General features: G+C 23.1%; 1 protein-coding gene across 2 annotated transcripts in view; it reads right to left on the bottom strand.

The window, feature by feature from the left end:
• Nucleotides 1-3,381: 3,381 nt before the first annotated feature.
• LOC129610924 (uncharacterized) overlaps nucleotides 3,382-20,797 on the bottom strand; it is a 121,452-nt gene continuing 104,036 nt past the window's right edge. Inside the window, exons 3-5 of one of the 2 annotated variants that reach the window (XM_055523747.1) lie at nucleotides 4,844-5,397; nucleotides 4,411-4,776; nucleotides 3,382-4,332 (exon numbers count right to left, since the gene is read on the bottom strand). In XM_055523747.1, the coding sequence (XP_055379722.1) occupies nucleotides 3,957-4,332; nucleotides 4,411-4,776; nucleotides 4,844-5,397 (1,296 nt within the window). In that variant the 3' untranslated portion in view covers nucleotides 3,382-3,956. The remainder of the gene's footprint in view (nucleotides 4,333-4,410; nucleotides 4,777-4,843; nucleotides 5,398-20,797) is intronic. The other variant, XM_055523746.1, reaches the window with a different exon arrangement.

Raw genomic sequence — 20,797 nt, 5'->3', positions numbered from 1 at the left:
GAGATACATATACATATGTATGTTATATAATAGTTATGTAATTAATTGTACTTATTTTAAAAAGTAGGTATGACATCGTTAATTACTTATTTTTATGCACCAAATCTTAAATATAAAAATGTTATAGAAAATAAATTCAATAAAAAAAAATTTCAATTTTCTAGACAAAAAAAATGGGCACTCGTTTCTCATGTTAAAAAATTTATATAAAAAAATCTTTATAATTTTCATTACTTATATTTTTTGTTTTTTATTATTTTAATTAACTAATAGAAATTAACAAGTTTTCTTTTTTAATAAAAGCTATTTTTTTAAATGCACCTTCAAAATTGCTTTTCAAAAAAGTGTTTTTTAATTTTTTTGTTAATCCTTAAAAATTCTAAATTATCCGAATGTAAAACAAATTAAAATAGAATTAATTGTAAATTAATTCTCAAATAAAATGCAAAATGCTAAAACTACTGAAAACTTAAGAATTTTGGAAAAGTACATTTAATAATTTAAAAAAGAAAAAAATATTATTCTAATATCATGAAATAATTTTAAAAATGCTTTCAAATAATCATGCTGTATAAAATGGAAATTTTTCCAATTATACTAATTTTATTTTAAATAATGTCGATTTTATTTTACATTTTGCAAAACTCTACAATTTTTACAAAATATTCTAGTCTTCACCATTGTTTTATGTATAAGAAGAATGTGTGAATGCAAAAGAATACATTTAAGTTGAACGTAAAGGAAATTGCACTTTGATCCTTTATTACAAATAATGCAAAAAATCTTATTACTATAAATATTTTCTATTAAATGAATCGCACTAGAAATAAAATATTGAAATAAGAAAAAAGGGAAATCTGACCAACTAAAAATCAGATTTATTCATTTGGCTTCAAAATAGACTTAATATAAATAGTGAAAAATTAAAAATAATTTCAAGATATAATTTAATTTCAGAAGGAAAAATATTATTTTCATATTTTACTTAACACTTTAATTAAATATCTAAATTCATTCATCAATTGAATCTACTATTATGATGGCACAAAACCCAAATATGTACAAGAATTAAATTAAATATATAATTAAAATGTTAAGTATGAAATGAAGAAAAAATAGTGTTTTATTGTTACAAAAATCAACAAATTACTTCTTATAGTTCGAAATAAAATTTTTCATAAAATTATTTATCTATTTGAGAAAATAAATCTTTAAAACATTAATATAGCCTATTAAATTTAAAACATGAAGTTCAAATATTGATAGAATATAATATTTTAGTTAGTGGAGATATTTGGAATACCTTGTTTAAGGTCGATAAATTACAATATAATGCATGATTCAAAATATAAGTTTTACAATATATTATGAAAGTAGTCGCATTAACAAAAATATTCTTAGCCTTTCAATTTTAAGGCATATTACAGAATTAATAAAATTATTATTTTTACAGTATTGCATTTTTTTATAAACAATTTATTAATAATAAAAAACAAAATAGAATCAATATTTCAAAATTAATCATAAATATTGCATATATGTATTAGCTATTAACGATTTCTTATACTAAATACATATTTATTTACTATTCCAAAGTATACAATAATATTTAATTATGAAAATTAGAATAAAAAATATGCAAAAGAAATTTTTATTTCGTAAAATTTAATTAAATTTCAAATAATTTTTCAAAATATGTATGCAATTTATAAATTAATTATTTTATAATTTTTATTTTTGGTATTTAGAATACAAATAGTTTCAAATATGTTTATTTTAAATATAAATTTTATATACTAAATAGTTATATTGAATTAAAAATATGATTTGTGCGTTTTGTAATTAGTTAGCGCTTTAAATTAAAACTAGTCTAAAAAAAACAATGCTTTTTTTTCAAATTTTTTTGCAATAGTTATAATCAAAATGTCTTTTGAATGCTTTTAAAAATTCACATTTTCCTATCAAATTAAATTAGAAGCATTTTATTTTATTTCTTTTTATTTTGAAAAATTAATTTTATTATAAATTTTTTGGGCATTTAAAATTGAAAGAACATCAATTTTTTTTTTGTTTTATAAAAGTAAAAGCTAACAAATATATGATTTATTTAAAAAAAACGGGTTTTAAACCCATCTATTTCGAAAATAAATTTTAAATACATATGAACAAATTATTTCAAAAGGTTTATAAATAATTTGTAATTTTGGAAATTCTTTATAAAAAAAAATTTCTTTTCTCGCAATTATTATTTATTACGGAAATTTCTTAAGTTTTTTTTAAAATACAATTGAACAATGAAATGAGTTTCAAATTTTTATTGATAATACAAATTTCGAAGGAATGTAAATGAAACAAATTTAGTTTTGTAATTCTTTAAATGACTATTCTTGAATAAAATATGATAATGATGTTTACTAAAGTAATAAATTTAAGAAAATTAAAATTGTATTCCAAAATAACATAAAAACTGAGATTCCCTTTACACATACTTGAGTTGATAAAAATTTATCTAAATTTCTTCTATTTGTATATATAAAAATTCAAAAATTTAATTATAAATCTAATTCTGAAAAAAAACTACTAATCGTACAAAATTAAAATACATTTTATTTTTCTATTTTCTACTTCAAAAGTAAATTATTTTTAAGCAATAAGAAACCAATTTTTTATATTTTATTCTAATTTATATCAGTCAACACGGACGGAATGTTTTCCTGACATTTTCACTTCATTTTGTTTTTCTTAATAATTTAAATAATTCTACTCATTTCAATAAAGTTCTAAGCCAAATATTTTAGAATGCACAAATACATATAATAAAATTAATAAAATATTAAAAAAATTGTTAAAATATTTCAAAATGTAATCGATTTAATTGGAGAAATATTACAACTCGAGGGTCGTTTATACCTTGTTTTGTTGTATCAAATTTATCAATTATATTTCAACAAAAAATCAAATCGCAAATAAAAAGAACTGAATATTTATTTATAGTTTCAAACAAGCATTTTGTTATTTTAAAATTCTATTATTTAGTAATTAACTAAAATATTGTTAGCTTTTACTTTTTAGAATAACAATTCTGTTAAAAATAATTCTTAAATCTTATTCTTTTCAATAGTCCCCCATTTTTTAGTAGTTAACTTTTAATTTAAATTTTTTTTCATTAGTAAATAACTTGTATTTATGAAAATAGTATAATTTTCTAACATTGAGCTCTTCATTATTATCATTATGATTCAATTATTATCTTAAATCAAAACTTATAAAATAAAAAAATTAAAAAACAAGAAAAAAAGAAGAAATATTTTTCTTAAATTCTAATTATTATCATTACAAAATATAAATATACACGAAATATGTATTTAAATTACATATATATCCTTAAAGGACTAGAATTGTTTACAAATATGTACATATTTATATATAAATATAAAATAATATGATTTGATAAATAAGATGATGTGAATCTTATTAAAAACATAAAAATAACAAAAAAAAAATAAGTAAACAATTTTATTCTTCAATTAAAATAATTTAAAAACAAATTTATATTATAAAATATAACAAAAAAAAAATATTTGCAGCCTCCCCTAAAATTAACATTTCCAAAAGTTTAATAATATTTAAAAAAAAAAAAAAAGCATTCCAACTAACATCATCCTGTCATCGTCAATCAGTTCAATTTAGAATTTTAATTTTTAATATATTTATAATTTTTTTTTTCTGTTTTAATTTAAACTACAATTAATTTCTTTTAATTATGACCTAAAATGAAATATTAATTTTGAAAATATTTTCATTATATTATTTCTAAAAACTCGATTCGATTTTAAATTTCTTTTCTATAAAATTTAACTGGCAAAATTTTCATTATTTTTTTTTTTTTTTCAACACTTATTCGTATTAGGCATTTCTATCAATCTTTTTTTTTTTACTCTTTAAAAATTTAGTATTTAATGAGGTCTTGGAACATTTGCTAAAAAATCACCAACAATATTTCCTCTTGGATCATAATTGCATACAACTAGAACTTTTCCTTTTCGTGTTTTGGCTAAACCAACACCTAATTCTTTTGTTGATTTCCATATCATTTGTGTAAAATGGCCAGCTTTAAATATTCCTTTTGGTTCAACTAAATAATTATGATCACGATTTTCTTCATACCATGATCTACAAACATCTTTAGGATTTGCTTTTGCATTACGATCTGATGACCATAAACAATAAATATTTTCACCATAATCACAATTCGGTCGATAAGCGAAACGATCTTCTTTAGCTAATTGTTCTGCCCAATCTTGTGATAAATTGCATAAATCAATGCTTAATCTAAAAAAAAAAAATGAAAATTTTAGATTTTATTTACAAAAATGAAATTTTGTTTTTAAAATTTAATTATATTTTTACTTTAGTTCTGGCACTGAATGTTTTCTTCTATACATATTATGAAATTTTAAAATTCTAAGAGCAAAATCGCTCATCTCATCGCTATAACCACTTGATGATAATGATGTATCAGTTGAATCAGGTACTTTATCGATAACAATTTTTGGTGCTATTGGAAAACCACCAATTGGAGGAACATTCTCAGTAAAACTTCCAATAAAATTTCCCGGCGGATCATAATTACATACAACAACAATTTGATTTGATTTACTTCTTGCTTGTCCAACACCTAGTTCACGGCTATCTTTCCAAATAACTTGTGTAAAATGACCAGTTCTTAATGTAGTCGGTTCTCTACCATATGGATGAAGATCAGCTTCTGCATACCTTTTTTCAAAAACAAAAAATATGTGTATATTAATATTAAAATTTAATTTAATAATATTATTATTACCAATGTTCAACTGGCTCTCTACCATCAACAAATATTCCATTTGGTGATGAACTCCATGTACAAAATATATTTTCACCATATGGTGAATTGCTACGATGTGTTGGATTAGCACGACTTGCTAAATTTTTAGCCCATTCTTCAGCAAATTTACATAAACGTGAATTTAATTTTAATGGAGGGCAACCATGTTTACTACGAAATTCATTATGAGCTTTAAGGCATTCAATTTCAAATTCACCGAAACCACTAGAGCGTTTTGCTGGCGATGGTGATTTTTGTCTTAAACTTAATTGTGTACCATTAATTTTACTACTACCGCTAAATGAAACTGAACGACGTTCATGAAAACTAACATCATTTGTTGAAACCGCCAATGATAAACCTTCACTATGTGGTGTTACACTACGTCTCATTAAACGTACTACACTAGGTGATTTTCTTACATCTGATGTTGAATTAAAATCACGTCTCTCTTTAGTTATAACTGTACGATCCGGTTTATGTCCTTTATACGTTTGAATCGTTTCAAATGTGACAATTTCACATTGTGGATCCTATAATTAACAAGAAAAGAACACAAAATTAAATTTTAAAATTCTGCTTTAAATTAAAATAAAAATTCTGAAAATATCTAGTTTTTTTTCTAGAGCATATGTTGTATTTTGTAATTTATTACAGAAAATGTTTTCGCAAAACATTTTCAACAAATCAAACAAAAAAAAAGGAAAAAAGAAACATAAATCATGAAATCATTAATTGCAGAGATTAGCACGGGATTATCTTTAATCTCTTCTACTTTATTGTTCTCAATTCTTTTGCCAAAATAAATTATGAAAACATCACTTTTACATAAAATTCTCTAATTAAATACAAATCCACTTAATGCATGAACATTTTTTATTGCAATCTAGATAAAATTGCTTTGCTATACCAGTTCGGTAATGATTCTTTTTAGATTTATTCATTGTTAAAGAAGATCGTTCCCAATTGCTGATTGTATCTTATTCTTTTAATTGCTTTAGCAAAAGTAGTGTTAGAGTTACATTTTTTCGCTAACATATAGTAAAGATCAATTTCATTTTAAGCTTAGATATCTTATAATTGTTATTGTAAATTTATTAACAATACCACATAAATATGGTATATGGAACAAGACAAATGAACAGGAAGAACCTATATAGATGAAAGGACAAACAGATTAAAATTAAAAAGTGCTAAGTATAACATAATTTTCAAAAATTATTGAATACATGCTAGTTTCTGATTGCATCTTCTATAAAAAATTGTCAAATTAATCCAGATAATTTCCAAAAATTGATTACTTCAAACTGTGAAATAAACTTTTAAACTGAGAAATCTACAAAATGAGTTTGATTTCGTCTCTTTAGAAAAAAAAATAAATGGATACGGAAATTAAAAGTGGAATATTCCTTCTTATGATGTTAAAAGTTATATTGCCTCAGATAACTGTATAAAAAAAGTGCTTACAATCACTTGCACTTTCGTAATCTGCAAAGCGTGAGAATTTGTACAAACCAAAAACTTTATATTGTATGTATTATTTATGTTTCATCCTCACTTTCATTCCTTCAACAACATCACTATATATCAAAAATCTTGTGACACAATCATCACATTAATAAATTCTCAAATAACATTTTTAACAAAGAGTTTTTCTTAAGTTCTCCAAACACTTTAAGCGTATTACAAAAACAAAGTGAAAACACTTACTCATGATTAATTGAGTGAACCCAAAAGAAACTTTTTAAAGTGTTAAAAATAAATAAAAATCAACGATTATTGTAAATTGTTTGTTTTTCAATTATTATTGAAATCGTTTTTCCGAAAAAATAATTTTTTGTAGTAAGGAGAAAAACAAAATTAAGTTTTTAAAAAATTTTTCAAAGTTATTGCTCAACATCATCATAACATTCAAATGTGTTTTTTTTTTTTACCAACCTCATCGCATACAATAAGGAAAGTGATGTAATGGCATCAAATTTCGGATGTCCAGTTTTCGGTGAGAACGCGTTTCTCCAAATTATTTTAATAAAGATGCCGGTCTGTCTGTCTATCGATCTGTCTTTCTATCAGTCTGCGTATACACGCGTATCTCAGGTTCGGCTGAGCCGATTTTGATAAAATATTATATGTGAATTTATTTTGGCTACGTCACGGATTGCCGATTTTACATTTTTGCGCATTCAAAGGGAATTATGTAATCAAACTATTTCAGCTTCATTCGATTGTATACTATTAAATTTTAATTTTTAAACTCGGAATGTTACAAATAATGAACCTATATATTTATTGGAAGTATCAGATCTCGGACACCGAACCATGAACCGATTTTACATTTTTACCCATATCTACGGAACTAATCGATGAAATTTCTTGAAATTTAATATTTGAATTGTGGTTGTTACCGAAACTAAATGTCGAACTTTTCTAAAAGCCAAATTTACATTTTTTGTGGAATATTAATTAAAAGTTTACTAGCGTCCTCAAAATTTTAAAGAACTCCATATTCATAAACTTCTGTAACACTTTCACTTAACTAGACGATATATATTGCGATCAGTTATGTGTTGACCACATCAGATTTTTTTTTTTGTTACTAGAAATGAATCATATACTATAGAAAAACTTTATAGGAATCTCAATAAGCACGTAAGAATTGATGACTAAATATCGTGTTTAATAACAAAATATTTAATTTTGTAATTATAGTTAAACGAACTAATAATGTTGACATTATTTTGTGTGCCTATATAAAACATGCTACTCATATAGATATGTTCATATTTTTTCTAATGTAATTTATATTTGTAAATTCATATACATATGTACTCACGTAATATCATAAATGTATAGTACAATCGAATGAAGCTGTGGTGTTGTCACTCGCAAGGGATGTTATTGTGAATAGATTTTGTGATTATAAAGATTGTAAGTGTTCTAAAATACTTTTATTTTACATTAGTTATTTATTTAAAATATTTTATCGATATTGTCAGATGCAATTGCAATACACAGAGCATTCAAAGATTCATACAAACATTAAATATAATTTTTCAAAGCTTTGCAATTTCATTATCGATTACAACTGGTGATAGTACAATCGATTACACACTTTTGTGACACATGAAACAAAAACGTGTTTGCTAATGCAAAAAAATAAAATAAAATTCAAAAATTTATTCGTAAGAGGCATTTTTGTAGAATTGAGGGTACTTATAGACTTTATTATTTTAAAAATATTTGAAAAATAAATTTGTTTAAAAAAATCAAACTATACAATGAAAAACTATAAACGATTTTGTACCGAATTATTTCGACACTTTTGTTAATGTTTTCCTTTTCTTAAAAATTTTTCATATAAAATTTTTCCTCAACATTATACTGTGGTACCACTATAATTCTGTTAGTATAATTCTATATTTTTCAATAGCGTTATAAATCTAATATGAGAGTCTCAGAAGCAGAGTGGTGTAAGCCACAAATAAAAAAAAAATTTTTTTTTGCTGCAATCGGTTATGTACATCTTCTAAAATCAGTAATATGATTTTCTAGTTTCGAAATAGCTTTTTTCCTATTTATTTCTCACAAAAGTACTTTTGCTTTTGTAAAAATTTTCTGATTTTTCAAAAGCAAAGTGGCATAACCCACATTGTGGCTTACGCCACCCTGCTTCTGAACCCCTCATATAAAGTTTTGGCATTCAAAAATAGTTGATTTTATTAACACTAAAAGAAATGTCAACAATTTGCAATATTGTAACAGTGCATAATAGCCATACTAGCAACATTATCTGATAGTGAAGTTTTGCGCGATTCCCATCAAAAAGTTTACAGTTGCATTCTACAAAACAAGTATGAAATAAAGCGCCTCAAAGATCTTGTGGGCTATTAAATGTATGTATATATATTTTGTATATGCTAAGCTATTACATAGCTAACAATATAATGTACATAAGTAATATTCAATTAACAATAAATTTATTTTCATCATTAATCTAGAATTCATTTAAATTCCAATTACTTTTAATATACAAGTATCTTTAACATAATCAAAATAGTCAATTATAAATATTTATTATAATTATTATTGTTATTGTTATTATTACTTAATATCACATCGTAAATATATACACTTAATTCAATAAATTCAATTTCCTATTAATATTCATAATCTTATATACAAAATACACTTAAATGCCAATTAAAATCACTTTTATATTATAGTATGACCGGCCGGTAACGCATCTCATAAATAAAATTTAAATTTTTATTTAAAATATATGAAAAAAAAAAAATATTTTTATTTTTCTTATTTAAAATATTATACACTTATTTTAATAGTATATGCATTGCCTTACACACGTACATACATAGAATTGTTCATTCATATACAAGTAAATATTTTAAATTTTTTTACGATATTATAAAGAGTAATCATATTACATCATAATATTTTAAGCTGCTTTTAAGTGGTCATTTTATGGTAATGATTTCAATATATTTTTATATACACATTTACATATATATATTATACTATAATTACTTACATGCATCATTAAAAATTTTAACATGCATTGTGATTCCAATATGTGAGCGCTCAACTTGTAAATATTAAAATTTTGAAGCTTTTTTTTATGTATTTCTTCTTCTTTTTTTCTATTTTTGTTTTAATTTGATGTACAATGAAATATTATTAGAAGTCGAAAGTCAAGCTAAGCTAAGTACATATATGTATGTATATATAAAAAAATCTACCACAGAAAAAAAATTCAAATTGTGGTTTGAAAAGCATTTAATCATATTAAAATTAATGAATGTGAAAATTTTCTATTCATTATTATTATTGACATTTTTGTTAAAAGTTGCACGAAAATAAATTGTAAAAGAGAAACAAAGGAAAAAAACGAAAAGTTTTTGTTTTTTTTTTTAAATTTAATTAAGTTCGAGTTTTGTCAACTCTAGGGTATCTTAAGAGGTTTTCACGTAAAATATATACACCGGTACAATGGTAAGGACTTGTTTCATGACGTCTGCAAATCAAACCTAAAATAAAAAATGAAAATTCAATTAAAATTTCAAAATAAAAGAAAATGCAGGCAACAGTTTTCATATCTCTACAGAATTTTATGTGCAGACATTCATTAGAACTTCAGGCATTAATATTTTTAATATTCTTAACGGTTATTTTTCAATACAATATTACTGTTAGCCAAACGTGGCCAATTTTTATAGTTTAAGATCATTCTAGCTCCACGGTCCACTTTTTTCATAATTAGTCACATTTAGCTTCTTTTCTAAATCACTTTGAAAAAAACTTTAATTTTTCTCCTATTCAAAAATTTTTTATATAAACTTTATTTATAAAAATGTAACAAGTCCTAAAAATTAAGTAATAGATTATGTATAATTATCTTAACATTGGGGATTTAATATTACAATTCTTTTACTTATTAGATTGTTGTTTTAGTTGTAAAATACTGAAAATATTGCAAAAGTTTCTCCGTCAACATTATGTTAAAATTTTCCTATATATGCGTATAGTATACATGTAAGATTTTACTTTAAATTTTTTTACTTTAAAATAACTACGAGTAAGTATTTTACTTTTAAATTTAAGCACAGTAACAATTTCGACAAATTTTTCATGAGTGGCTAGCTTAGAAAAGTAAATTATCTTCTCTCTTTTGTAATTTTTCTCTCAATTAAATTACTAAATTACCAAAAATTAATTCTGAATTTCTTTCAAATAACTAAACCACTCGAATTGCCTCAAGAATTTCAAAAATTATTTTAATTTAATTTAATTTACTATAAATAATGAACAATTTTAACAATATTTTAGTTGAATCATATTTTTGGCTTCAATTAGCATATGATATAATAATTTATTATTCGAATTAAAGAATGTTAGTCATATATATTTATTACAAAAATTATGTACTTAAAATATTAGCTACTTATATTGATCATAAGCCGTTATGCTGAACCTTTAAAAATTGCAAAGAACCTTAGCACATTTGCCTTTTGAAGAATACCACATATGTTTGCACATTATGTATTAGTAAATGTGGAAAATAAATTTTACCGTGTTATAAACTGAGTGTAAATTTACGAAATTACCTGGTTATAACTCATTAACAACAACAATACAAAATAATAACAACAATAACAGTTGAAACTTGTTATCTGAAGTGCATTTTAAGTGAATTACAAATATTTTCGCGTGACTATTAGCATCATCATCATCATCATAATATAAAGAGAGTTTTGTTTAATATATTTTTTTTTTTCGAATATAAGTATGTGTAATAAAAATAAATATATGAATTTAAAATGTAATATATAAATAAATTATATATGATTATAGGCGGTAAATATTTTTTTAACAAAATATTAAATAATGTGTTTAAGTGTTTAATTTAACACGCCATTGTTATGAGTATAGCATCATGCCGGAATAACAAAATTTCGAAAAAGAAGAAATTATTATTATTTCTTCAAATCTTCATTTGCATATTAATAAATTATTGTTTAAGTATAGTTATTACTTATGTATGTATGTATGTATGTATATATATATATATATTTTATATATATATTTTATATATATATTTTATGAAAAGATTTTAATTTATAATATTGTAAAGAATTTATTTAGACATCAACATTTCACTTATAAATCTTTTTATATACAAATTTAATTAAAATTTTTGACTAGAGCAATTAAAATGTGAATGAACAGTAGATAACCTATATAATATTATACACAATGTATGTATATATACATAAATATATATGTTTGTACGTATATACAACAACAAATCTTTAGCATCATATTTTGATTGGAATTTATAAAAAAAAAAAATTATTTTAGTAATTAAAAATATAGAAATTTATTTTTAGCTTATCAAAAATTTGATTAAAATTATTTGAATTTTTTCGAACATATAGGATATTTATATGTAATAATTTATGGTTATATTGTTAAATTACACAAATAGGCAATAAAAAAATTTAAAATAAATTTTGAAAATTAAATAAAATTATCATTGGCCAATTAAACACAGACGTATCACTTATAATATTTTATGAATAAATACCGAATATGGGAAATTGGTGATGGAAATTGCAACCTTTCTATATACCAGAAAATTTATTTAAATTCAAATTTTATATACTTAATGTGCATGCAGATAAAATGCAAAATTAAAAATTTTGAAAAATTGAAAAATATGGGATAGAAAATTTTGTGCAATTTCAGCATTATTTTAAACATGGCATAATAATAAAGCTACTTTATCAACTTTCAAAAAAACAAACCTTTATAATAAAAAAACATTTATTAAAAAATTGTAAATTGAATTAAATTTTTAATAAAAAGTTTTAATAATAAAAAATATTTAATATTTCAGCGTTTAAATCATTCGCTGTCAGGCACTACCTCTATTTTTCATATTATAGATATTAAAAGTGAGAATTTAACAGGTAAATATAAAAAAATAGTAATAAATTTTTTTACTATCTCAAGTAAACCTACATAGTTAAATATTTCTTTAATGTATCGTAAACTCAACACAATCTCATTTTATTATAGTATTCGATAGTTTAGATTTAATTTAACTTCTAGGTTAGTTAGTAATATTATCGAAAATAATTTGCAAAGAAGTTGTCATAAATGATATGGTTATATCGTCGGCCAAGAAGCAGAAAGCACTAAATCCGAAAACTGTGTTTTGGCTAAATTCAACTTGAAAAAATATCGTAAAGCTAATCAATTAATGCAATTAGATCGGCGTCTATAGTTTTTAAACTGTAATCTAGATTTATATGATTTTTTCCACAAGAAAGATTATGTTTTTTTGACTTAACTCATTGTGGGTAATTCAAATTCTCAAAAAATGCACTTTGTGCCTTCTGCTTTCTAACCGACGATATTATGGTCCACACTATATTAGAACCATATTATACAATTTGCGACTGTAATTTTGAATCTTGAAATTAATAACTGCAACTTACATGCAACTTGAACGAAATTGTAACAATCCAAATTCGCAAAAATGAACAATAACATTAAAATAAAATAAATTAATCATGACAACTCTTAAATTTCTGTATATTCCACTATTAAAATTTTTGTTGTATTAAGATTAACTTTTACGAGTATTTATAGCGAACATATCCTGTATAGCATACGTAAAGTAAATGTTTCGTGAAATGGTGTTACAAGATATTTGATGGTGTTACACTTATCGATAACACACCCTGTATATAAAAATTTTCAATACATATATATATATAATAAAAATTGTGATAGCAAACTTTTTATGATTTATCTTAAATTAGATCATTAAAATGAAATTTTTTTTTGCAATTTTATTTTAAGATAAAACTGAAAATTATTTTTGTTAAATAAGTTTTGGAGTATAATGAAGTTATACTAGTATAAAGAAGAAATTTAAAACTGACTGAACTAAAAAATTTTTCATTTTTATTTTAACCTTAATAAAAAAAATGTAGTTGAAAAGTCAAAAATGTAAAATATTTATAGATTTAGTTCAAATTTTGCATAAAATTTTTATATAAATTTTTATAAAATATTAGTACTCATACTTGTGAATGGTAACACACTGAAGGTTAACCATTTATAGATCAATAATAGTAACGAGTAGCACTGCGGCATAATGATTTAAACATGCCCTATTTTATTTGTGTCCTTGCAATATATTTTTTTTTTGGTTTTTAGATTTATTCATTCACAAAATATTCTTAATTCACAGCATGCAAAAAATATTTATAAGTGCAAACATACATACACTTTTCGTTTAACAAAAATTTTATAGATATTTGTATAGAGTCTTTCAAAAGTCAGCCCTAGATATTGTTATAAATAAAAATATGCAAAAATTTCGATTTTTTCATTTTTCACAATTGTTATTAAAAATTTAAGCTGGTTACAAGTATATGTGAAAAATTATATCATTTAAATGTCCAACACGAGCCCACCTACTACAGACTGTAATATATACGAGTAAGAATCAAAATTTTCAAAGATTCGCTTACAAATTATCCAGAATGGCACAAGAATCCCGTTCCGAATGTTTTATTTCAATTCCTAAAATTGAATTCATTTGGCACAAAAAAGAACTAGTATGTAGAGTATAAAAACGCTTAAAACGCGTCAATTATTGTAGGCTTATTTTTAAAATAATTTGTTTTTCATATGTGCAAAAAAACTGACCGGCCCATATAAATAAAACACTTTTATCGGTTTAATAGCATAGTTATATCGGTTTGGTAGCATATTTGCCTTTAAGACAAAATCTGACAACAATCTCTCTCCGTAAATATATATATAAATTTAAGTAATAATATTTCGGTTTTAAAAATAATAAAAATAAGTAATTTAGTTAAAATTGATAGCCATATTAATATTTTTACGCTTTTGGAATGCAGGTTAAAATTTTGCATGCAGTTAAATATCATTACCGTGCTTATATTTATAAAAAAACCTATTCTTAGTAAAACCAAAGTAAAATTCTTGATCCAAATTTAAATTAAATGCAACTTAAATTGTTCAAATATTTTAAAGGTATTTCTTTTAATTACTTTAGTTATGAGGGTGCAGTTTAAATGAAAATTTTAAAATTTTTTAATGTTAATTTCTTTTTAATTATTTGCTGGTACAACTTCATATACTCATGCAACTTATTAAAAAAATTGATGTTAAATTAAAGAAGAAAGTATTTCAAAATTTTTCCGATTCAAATTTAATTTTTTTTTTTCAATTATTATTAATAATACAAATTTCATTAACAATTTTTTTTCTCTCTATATGGAAAATGGCATATATATTTTAATCCCTCAAAATACATAGCAAATGACTACATCTGCGAAGGTATTTTTAAATGCATAATGTATCTTAAGAGTCTCTGATACACAGTCTTAGTATTGAAAACTATTAATTCATTCATAATTTTGGAATTTTTGACGCCGGCTAAATGGTTTACTTGGTTTATTATCCATTGTATATTTACTTACTAAAAAACTTTTTCACAGTTATTCATTACTATGCATTTGGGAATAAATGTTTTGCTAACTATAAAGGATATTTAACATATTTTGTATTCTTCATTTATACAGTGGTCAAGTATTAAGTGAAAAATTTAATCTGAAATTACCGATTTTTTTTAAAACATCCTGTCATGATAAGTGCATATATATGCAATTTTGCAAATCGAAAATCGAAGCATCAATGAATAATGTTCCAATTCTAAATCTCTATTTAATCTTTTTACCAAAATTCTGATTTAACCCTGGTGAAAAGAATTTCTTAAGTTGACAAAGTAAGCCAGCATTTCAAAAAAGAAGTTATATAAAAAATTATTTTATTTTTATTTAATTTTGAATTAAAAAGCATAGTTTAAGAATGGTGTAACATTTAAAATATTGGTAATATTACGTAAATTCTGAAAAACACAATGTATATATGACCAAAAGTGCAAGAATTTGTTATAGCAATTAAAAAATTAAAAATTAATTTGTTCAAATAAAATTTTTATGTATTTTTACTGCTAAATTCATTAAAGCATAAAAAGCATAAAAAACTACTACATGTATGTATGTACATTTGTGTATAATATACATATGTATATGATATAATTTGCTATATAAACAAACCACAACGTTTATGTGCATGATAAGCTACTATTTAACTATAACAATATAAAACAATCGTTAACATTCAACTTTCTCATATTTTTGCAGTTCAAGTTCACGAATATATATATATATATATTTTAGCATAATGTTTACAATTTAACATACCTAACAATTATAATATATATATGTAATGTTATATACAACTAAAATATTCATATAACATTTTTAAGCTTAAATACACATCTGAGTTCATCATAATATTGATATATGTAATTATTATAATTTTTTTTGCTTTTAAATTGTTGTTATTACAAAGTAATCATATACATATATGCAAAGAGAATATACAGTGATTCAGATATTTTTTATATCAAAACAATACCAGTAAATTTCATTTAAGAATTACAATACCATAGATGATTGATTTATAAAATATTTCTAGACGCAATTAACAGCAAATATTACCCTTTATACAATAAAAATCATAAAAAAATTCTAGAACTTAAACAGGCAAATTTAAATAAATTTTAACGAGTTTAGAATATGAAGGACTTAAATCTATATTTTAAATAAATTTAAATTAAATTTAGTTAATTAATTTTCTCAAAAATAGTGTAAGATTTTAGGCAATTAAAATTTTTCTGCAGTACTAAAATACCGAAAATTGAAAATGTCACAAAAATCGGAATATGAAAAACAGTTAAGTCATTTTATTTCTGCCCAGCAAACTTGTAATGTAAAGCGCGCATTGCATTTAAAAATTTTAGTGGAATGCGATCCAGGATTAACCCAAATTTTTGTTGAAATAAAATCGGGACAATCATTAATTCATTAATTAAGCATAAAATCCTAATATTTTCATAAAAGCAACAACATAATGTGAATGTAAGATTAAAACTATTGATTCATTCATATGATTTTTTAAGTTCGAAGCCGGCAAAGACGTATACCTGATATATTTTCCACTGTATATCTTAAAATTTGTGTACTTATTTTTTAATTAAATGTTATTGTTTTGTGTTTTTTGTTTTTTAAATAAAAATTCAACATAAAAATTTATTTAATGAGTAAAAATTTTTTTGCGTCTTTTTAAAGGAGATTTGTTTTCGTTTTTCATTATTTTTTATGATTAGAGATTATTCCCAATTTAATTTTAAGGGTACAAACTTAATTAATGATCTAATTAATAATCAGTAAAATTAACGATATTTTTAATTATAAAATTAAATTATTTTCATCCGGGAAAATTGTAAACAGTTGTTAGAACTTTTAAATATGTAGGTTAGTTCTGATAGTTAATACCCTCGTTTCTATGTTTCTAAAACAGTTGCAGATATGTACAATATATGTACATATGCACATCGAAGTAGATTTTTTGAGATAATTTTATTAAATGGTTTTATTTTCTTAAAATGGAAAATTTAATTTAAAATTAAAAGTTTTAAATCTCTGAACTACGTAAGATGGACAGAGATCATAAATTTATTCAATGCAATTTTCCTTACATCATACAACTTTAAGTATTGTAATTAAACAAACAGCCTACGTAATGCTCACAGTATATGAATAATTGTAGATTGATGCAATACAAAATTCTAACAAGAAAGAACCAAAATAGCAACTTTAATCAACTTTAATTCACACGTTATTAAAAATTTCAAAAAAAAAAAATAGTAATTACTTTTTTATCGATGACATACATAAATGAAAATAACTTATATATGATTTCCGGTAATTTTATATTTTTAAAACTCAATTAATTACAAAACGCATTAATTCTAAACCGTAAAGAAGCACAAATTGTTGAAAATTATTACATAATCTTTAATCATTTAATTTATCGTTATAAATTACATAAAAATAAATTCATTTGATCTTTTCATTTATCCTTCATATACATGAACATATACCTAAGCACAAAAAAAAATTTATAATTATATATGGAAACTGCAATGTAAGCAGTAATGCAATTATTTTTCTATATATAACAATAATTAAAACAGCAAATAATTAACTATAATTTTATATTTAAACTATAATTAAAGTTCAAGCAAATATTTTGTATCTATGAGAAAAAAAATAAAATGTAGTGAAGATTAAATAATATGGATAGCTTTGTGTATTGTACTATGGACGATCATGGGTTATTCTGCAATTATTTCAAAACAAAAATTAAATTTTTATGTTAAATTTTTATTTATATAAACAATTTTTGCCTTGAGTGCTAAAGTTTAGCATATCTCTTCTTTAAATCTCTTGCAACTCGTAAAAAATCAATTTTTTAACAAACTGAGTGTCCGAATCAAAAAAAATTTGAAAATTTTGTTTGTAATTGTCATTTGCAATTCTGAAAACGCAGAATCTTCCATCAATGCACACTGTAAACAAATGTCAGGCTGTTAAAAATTGGCTCGTTTAATCAATCGTTATTTCAATTCGATCTTTTGTTATTTTACCCGTACGAACGTATTTAGTTCGTTTAACTGCCTTACAGCTTTAAAAGTTATTTGGCTATATTTTTAGAAATTATCCAAATTATAATATGAAATTTCAAGAGAACAAACAAATATATTTTTTAAATTCTTATGTAAGATAAAAATTGTTGAAATTTCTCGACTTCTTGTTGTATCTGCCGTACAATTTCAATAGTTATTTGGTCATATCTTTGAAACTACCCAAGGTAAAAATAAGTTGCACAAACAAATCTGGTTACGTGGCTACTATTTTTGACAAAAGCTGTTGAGATATCAAAAGCGCTTTCGATAGCTATATCATACAACTTCAAAAGTTATTTGGCATTGTTTTAGTAATTATTGAAGGTATAACATAGAAATTTCGCGAGAACAAATATATTATTCCCTTTATAGTTTCTGACAGGGTCAACTCTCTACAGAATATTACAGTGATTGTTCTCGTACCAAAAAATATACCATTATTACCTCCTGATTTAATTAACTAGCAATTAAATTTATTCCAAATTTTTCCAAAATTATTTTCTGAATAGTCTCCTAAATTTATGCAAAATTATATCAGAATATAACAATTTTAATTGTGCTTGTTTTATTGATTTCAATTACCAATTTTTTCTACTTTTACAAATTAAATAATTTGTAAAATCATTACAATGAATTTAATTTATTGAAAATAACCCAGTAAAGTATTTTTTAAGCGCATGCTATTCGTCAATATCAGTAGTCTATTTAATTTAATTTTTTTCTTATTTAACTTTGTTTAAAAAAATTACTTTTACATTCTCTTCTATCACATCACGCATACTCAGATAAAATAAATAACAATATTTGTTTTTCATTTTTTCCTATTTTTTTCTAAATATAAAGTATTTAAGGTTGATTGAACAACATTTAATTAATCGCGAAAATTAACGGATGTATGGCGTGGCACAGTGAATTATCGTAGTAAATTTTATGACAAACAAAAAAAAAATAAAAATACAACAATAAGTTTTAAACAAATTATTATAAAAAGTAAATTTACTATATAGAAAGCATCTGTTCAAATACACAACGATAAAATGAAAAAAAAAAACTATGGTTATTTGAAGTTCTAGCAAAACTATAAGCAACTATAAACGAAAAAAAAACCCTTTAAAAATGCAAAGTCATGATTTTCTTCTATTGTAATTAAAATTTTGAAAAAAAAAAAAATCAAAATTCACAGGTAATTTTGAAAAATGAATTTTATTTTTAGAAAATTTTCCCCAATAATTAAAAAAAAAAAATGGAAAATTTTTTTTTTTACATTTATTTAGTTCCGCTGCCCACCCCTTACTTAAATTTGACAGATTTTTTTTTTTAAACTCACTGGCACCACTCTAAAAAAATCAATTTTTTTTTTTAACTTTGTCTTCTAAAGTCAACACTTTTGACATTTTGTTAATTTTAGACTCGAAATATAAAACAATAAAAAAAAAACGTGTAACAAATTTCAATAAAAGAAAAGCAAAATTTTAATTATCGCATAGCAAATTGATTATTTCATAATATGACTTTCAAAGAACATGATGTACAAGGTGAGATGTTTTCGCTTTTAAAGTAAGACGTAGAAGAAGCCGTATATACTCATATTAGTACTTATACATTGAAAGAAAGTAAATTAAATGACGAACCGTATCAATTAATTGATAATATAATTGAATGTAAAATTAGTCAATCTTGTTACTTATACAAGAATAAATGGTACTCGTATAAAAGCTTATAGTAGTAATAAATATGAAAAATATATTTATAATATTAATATTTAGTAATTATTTCTGAAAATCTGATGGTACCTTACGCTCATATGATAGGAAATTTGATTTTTGATGAAAATGTAAATTCCTCCTTATCTTATTGGTCTTTGAATTTGCAGCTCTGCAAATCAAGATGTTACAAGCACTTGATCTCCCATATTAAGTCAAACACAACTCATTAACAGGCAAATAAGTGTCAAAAATATAAAATTTAAGTTAAAATTTTTTTTACTTTCTAAAACAATTTTCATATTATCATGAATGTTATTGATTTTTTGTTTTTGTTTGTGAATTAAATTTAAATTTTTTTAATTTGGGTGATGCATTTAACCATTGACTCTGCAACACGTTCCACATTTCAATTGTGATAATTAAAACACACTCATACAAATATATGTACATACATTATGCAAAGCAGTTCAAGAGGTCCAAATTTTTTTTTTAAATTTTTTTTTTTAAATTTGTGCTAAATAAGGCGCTAAGAAGCATTTTTCAACTGTGTACATAAAATAAATAGTAAAAACGAGAAAAAATAGAGTTGACCGTATCAGCTCTGTGATACCCGTACGAATTTATTATCCTACGTGTGAATAAAATGGCATAGCTAACTATGAGACAGACTATGACTTCAAGTTGTCGTATTACCATATCAATTTATAAAAATTTCAGTACAGTATTTTTAATGTTTTCGAAGATATGACGATACTATTGAATTTGTATGGCTGCTACCAGAAAGAGCCAAGCAATTTCAACGACTTTTATCAAACACATTGGCCCTACTAATATATTCGTTTGCGTGACATTTCAATATCACAACTTTTATAGTTTCTGAGATACAGCCAAATAAATTTTGAAGTTGTATGGCAGCTACCCAAGCCAGTACCCCGATCATATCCAATTTAAATAGGGTTCTGTCATTTATTGTAATAAATCATTTGTGAAAATTTGGTGAACTTAGCTCGATTAGTTTTTTAGTTATCGTTGGAACTGACAGACGGACAGACAAAGCTAAATTGACTCAAAATT

Source organism: Condylostylus longicornis, unplaced genomic scaffold (genome assembly GCF_029603195.1).
Source record: "Condylostylus longicornis isolate FDR11 unplaced genomic scaffold, ASM2960319v2 ptg000048l, whole genome shotgun sequence".
In the NCBI taxonomy this organism is placed as follows: Eukaryota; Metazoa; Arthropoda; class Insecta; order Diptera; family Dolichopodidae; genus Condylostylus; species Condylostylus longicornis.
Note: the sequence above shows the minus strand (reverse complement) of the source record. Positions and strands in the feature narration are given on the sequence as shown.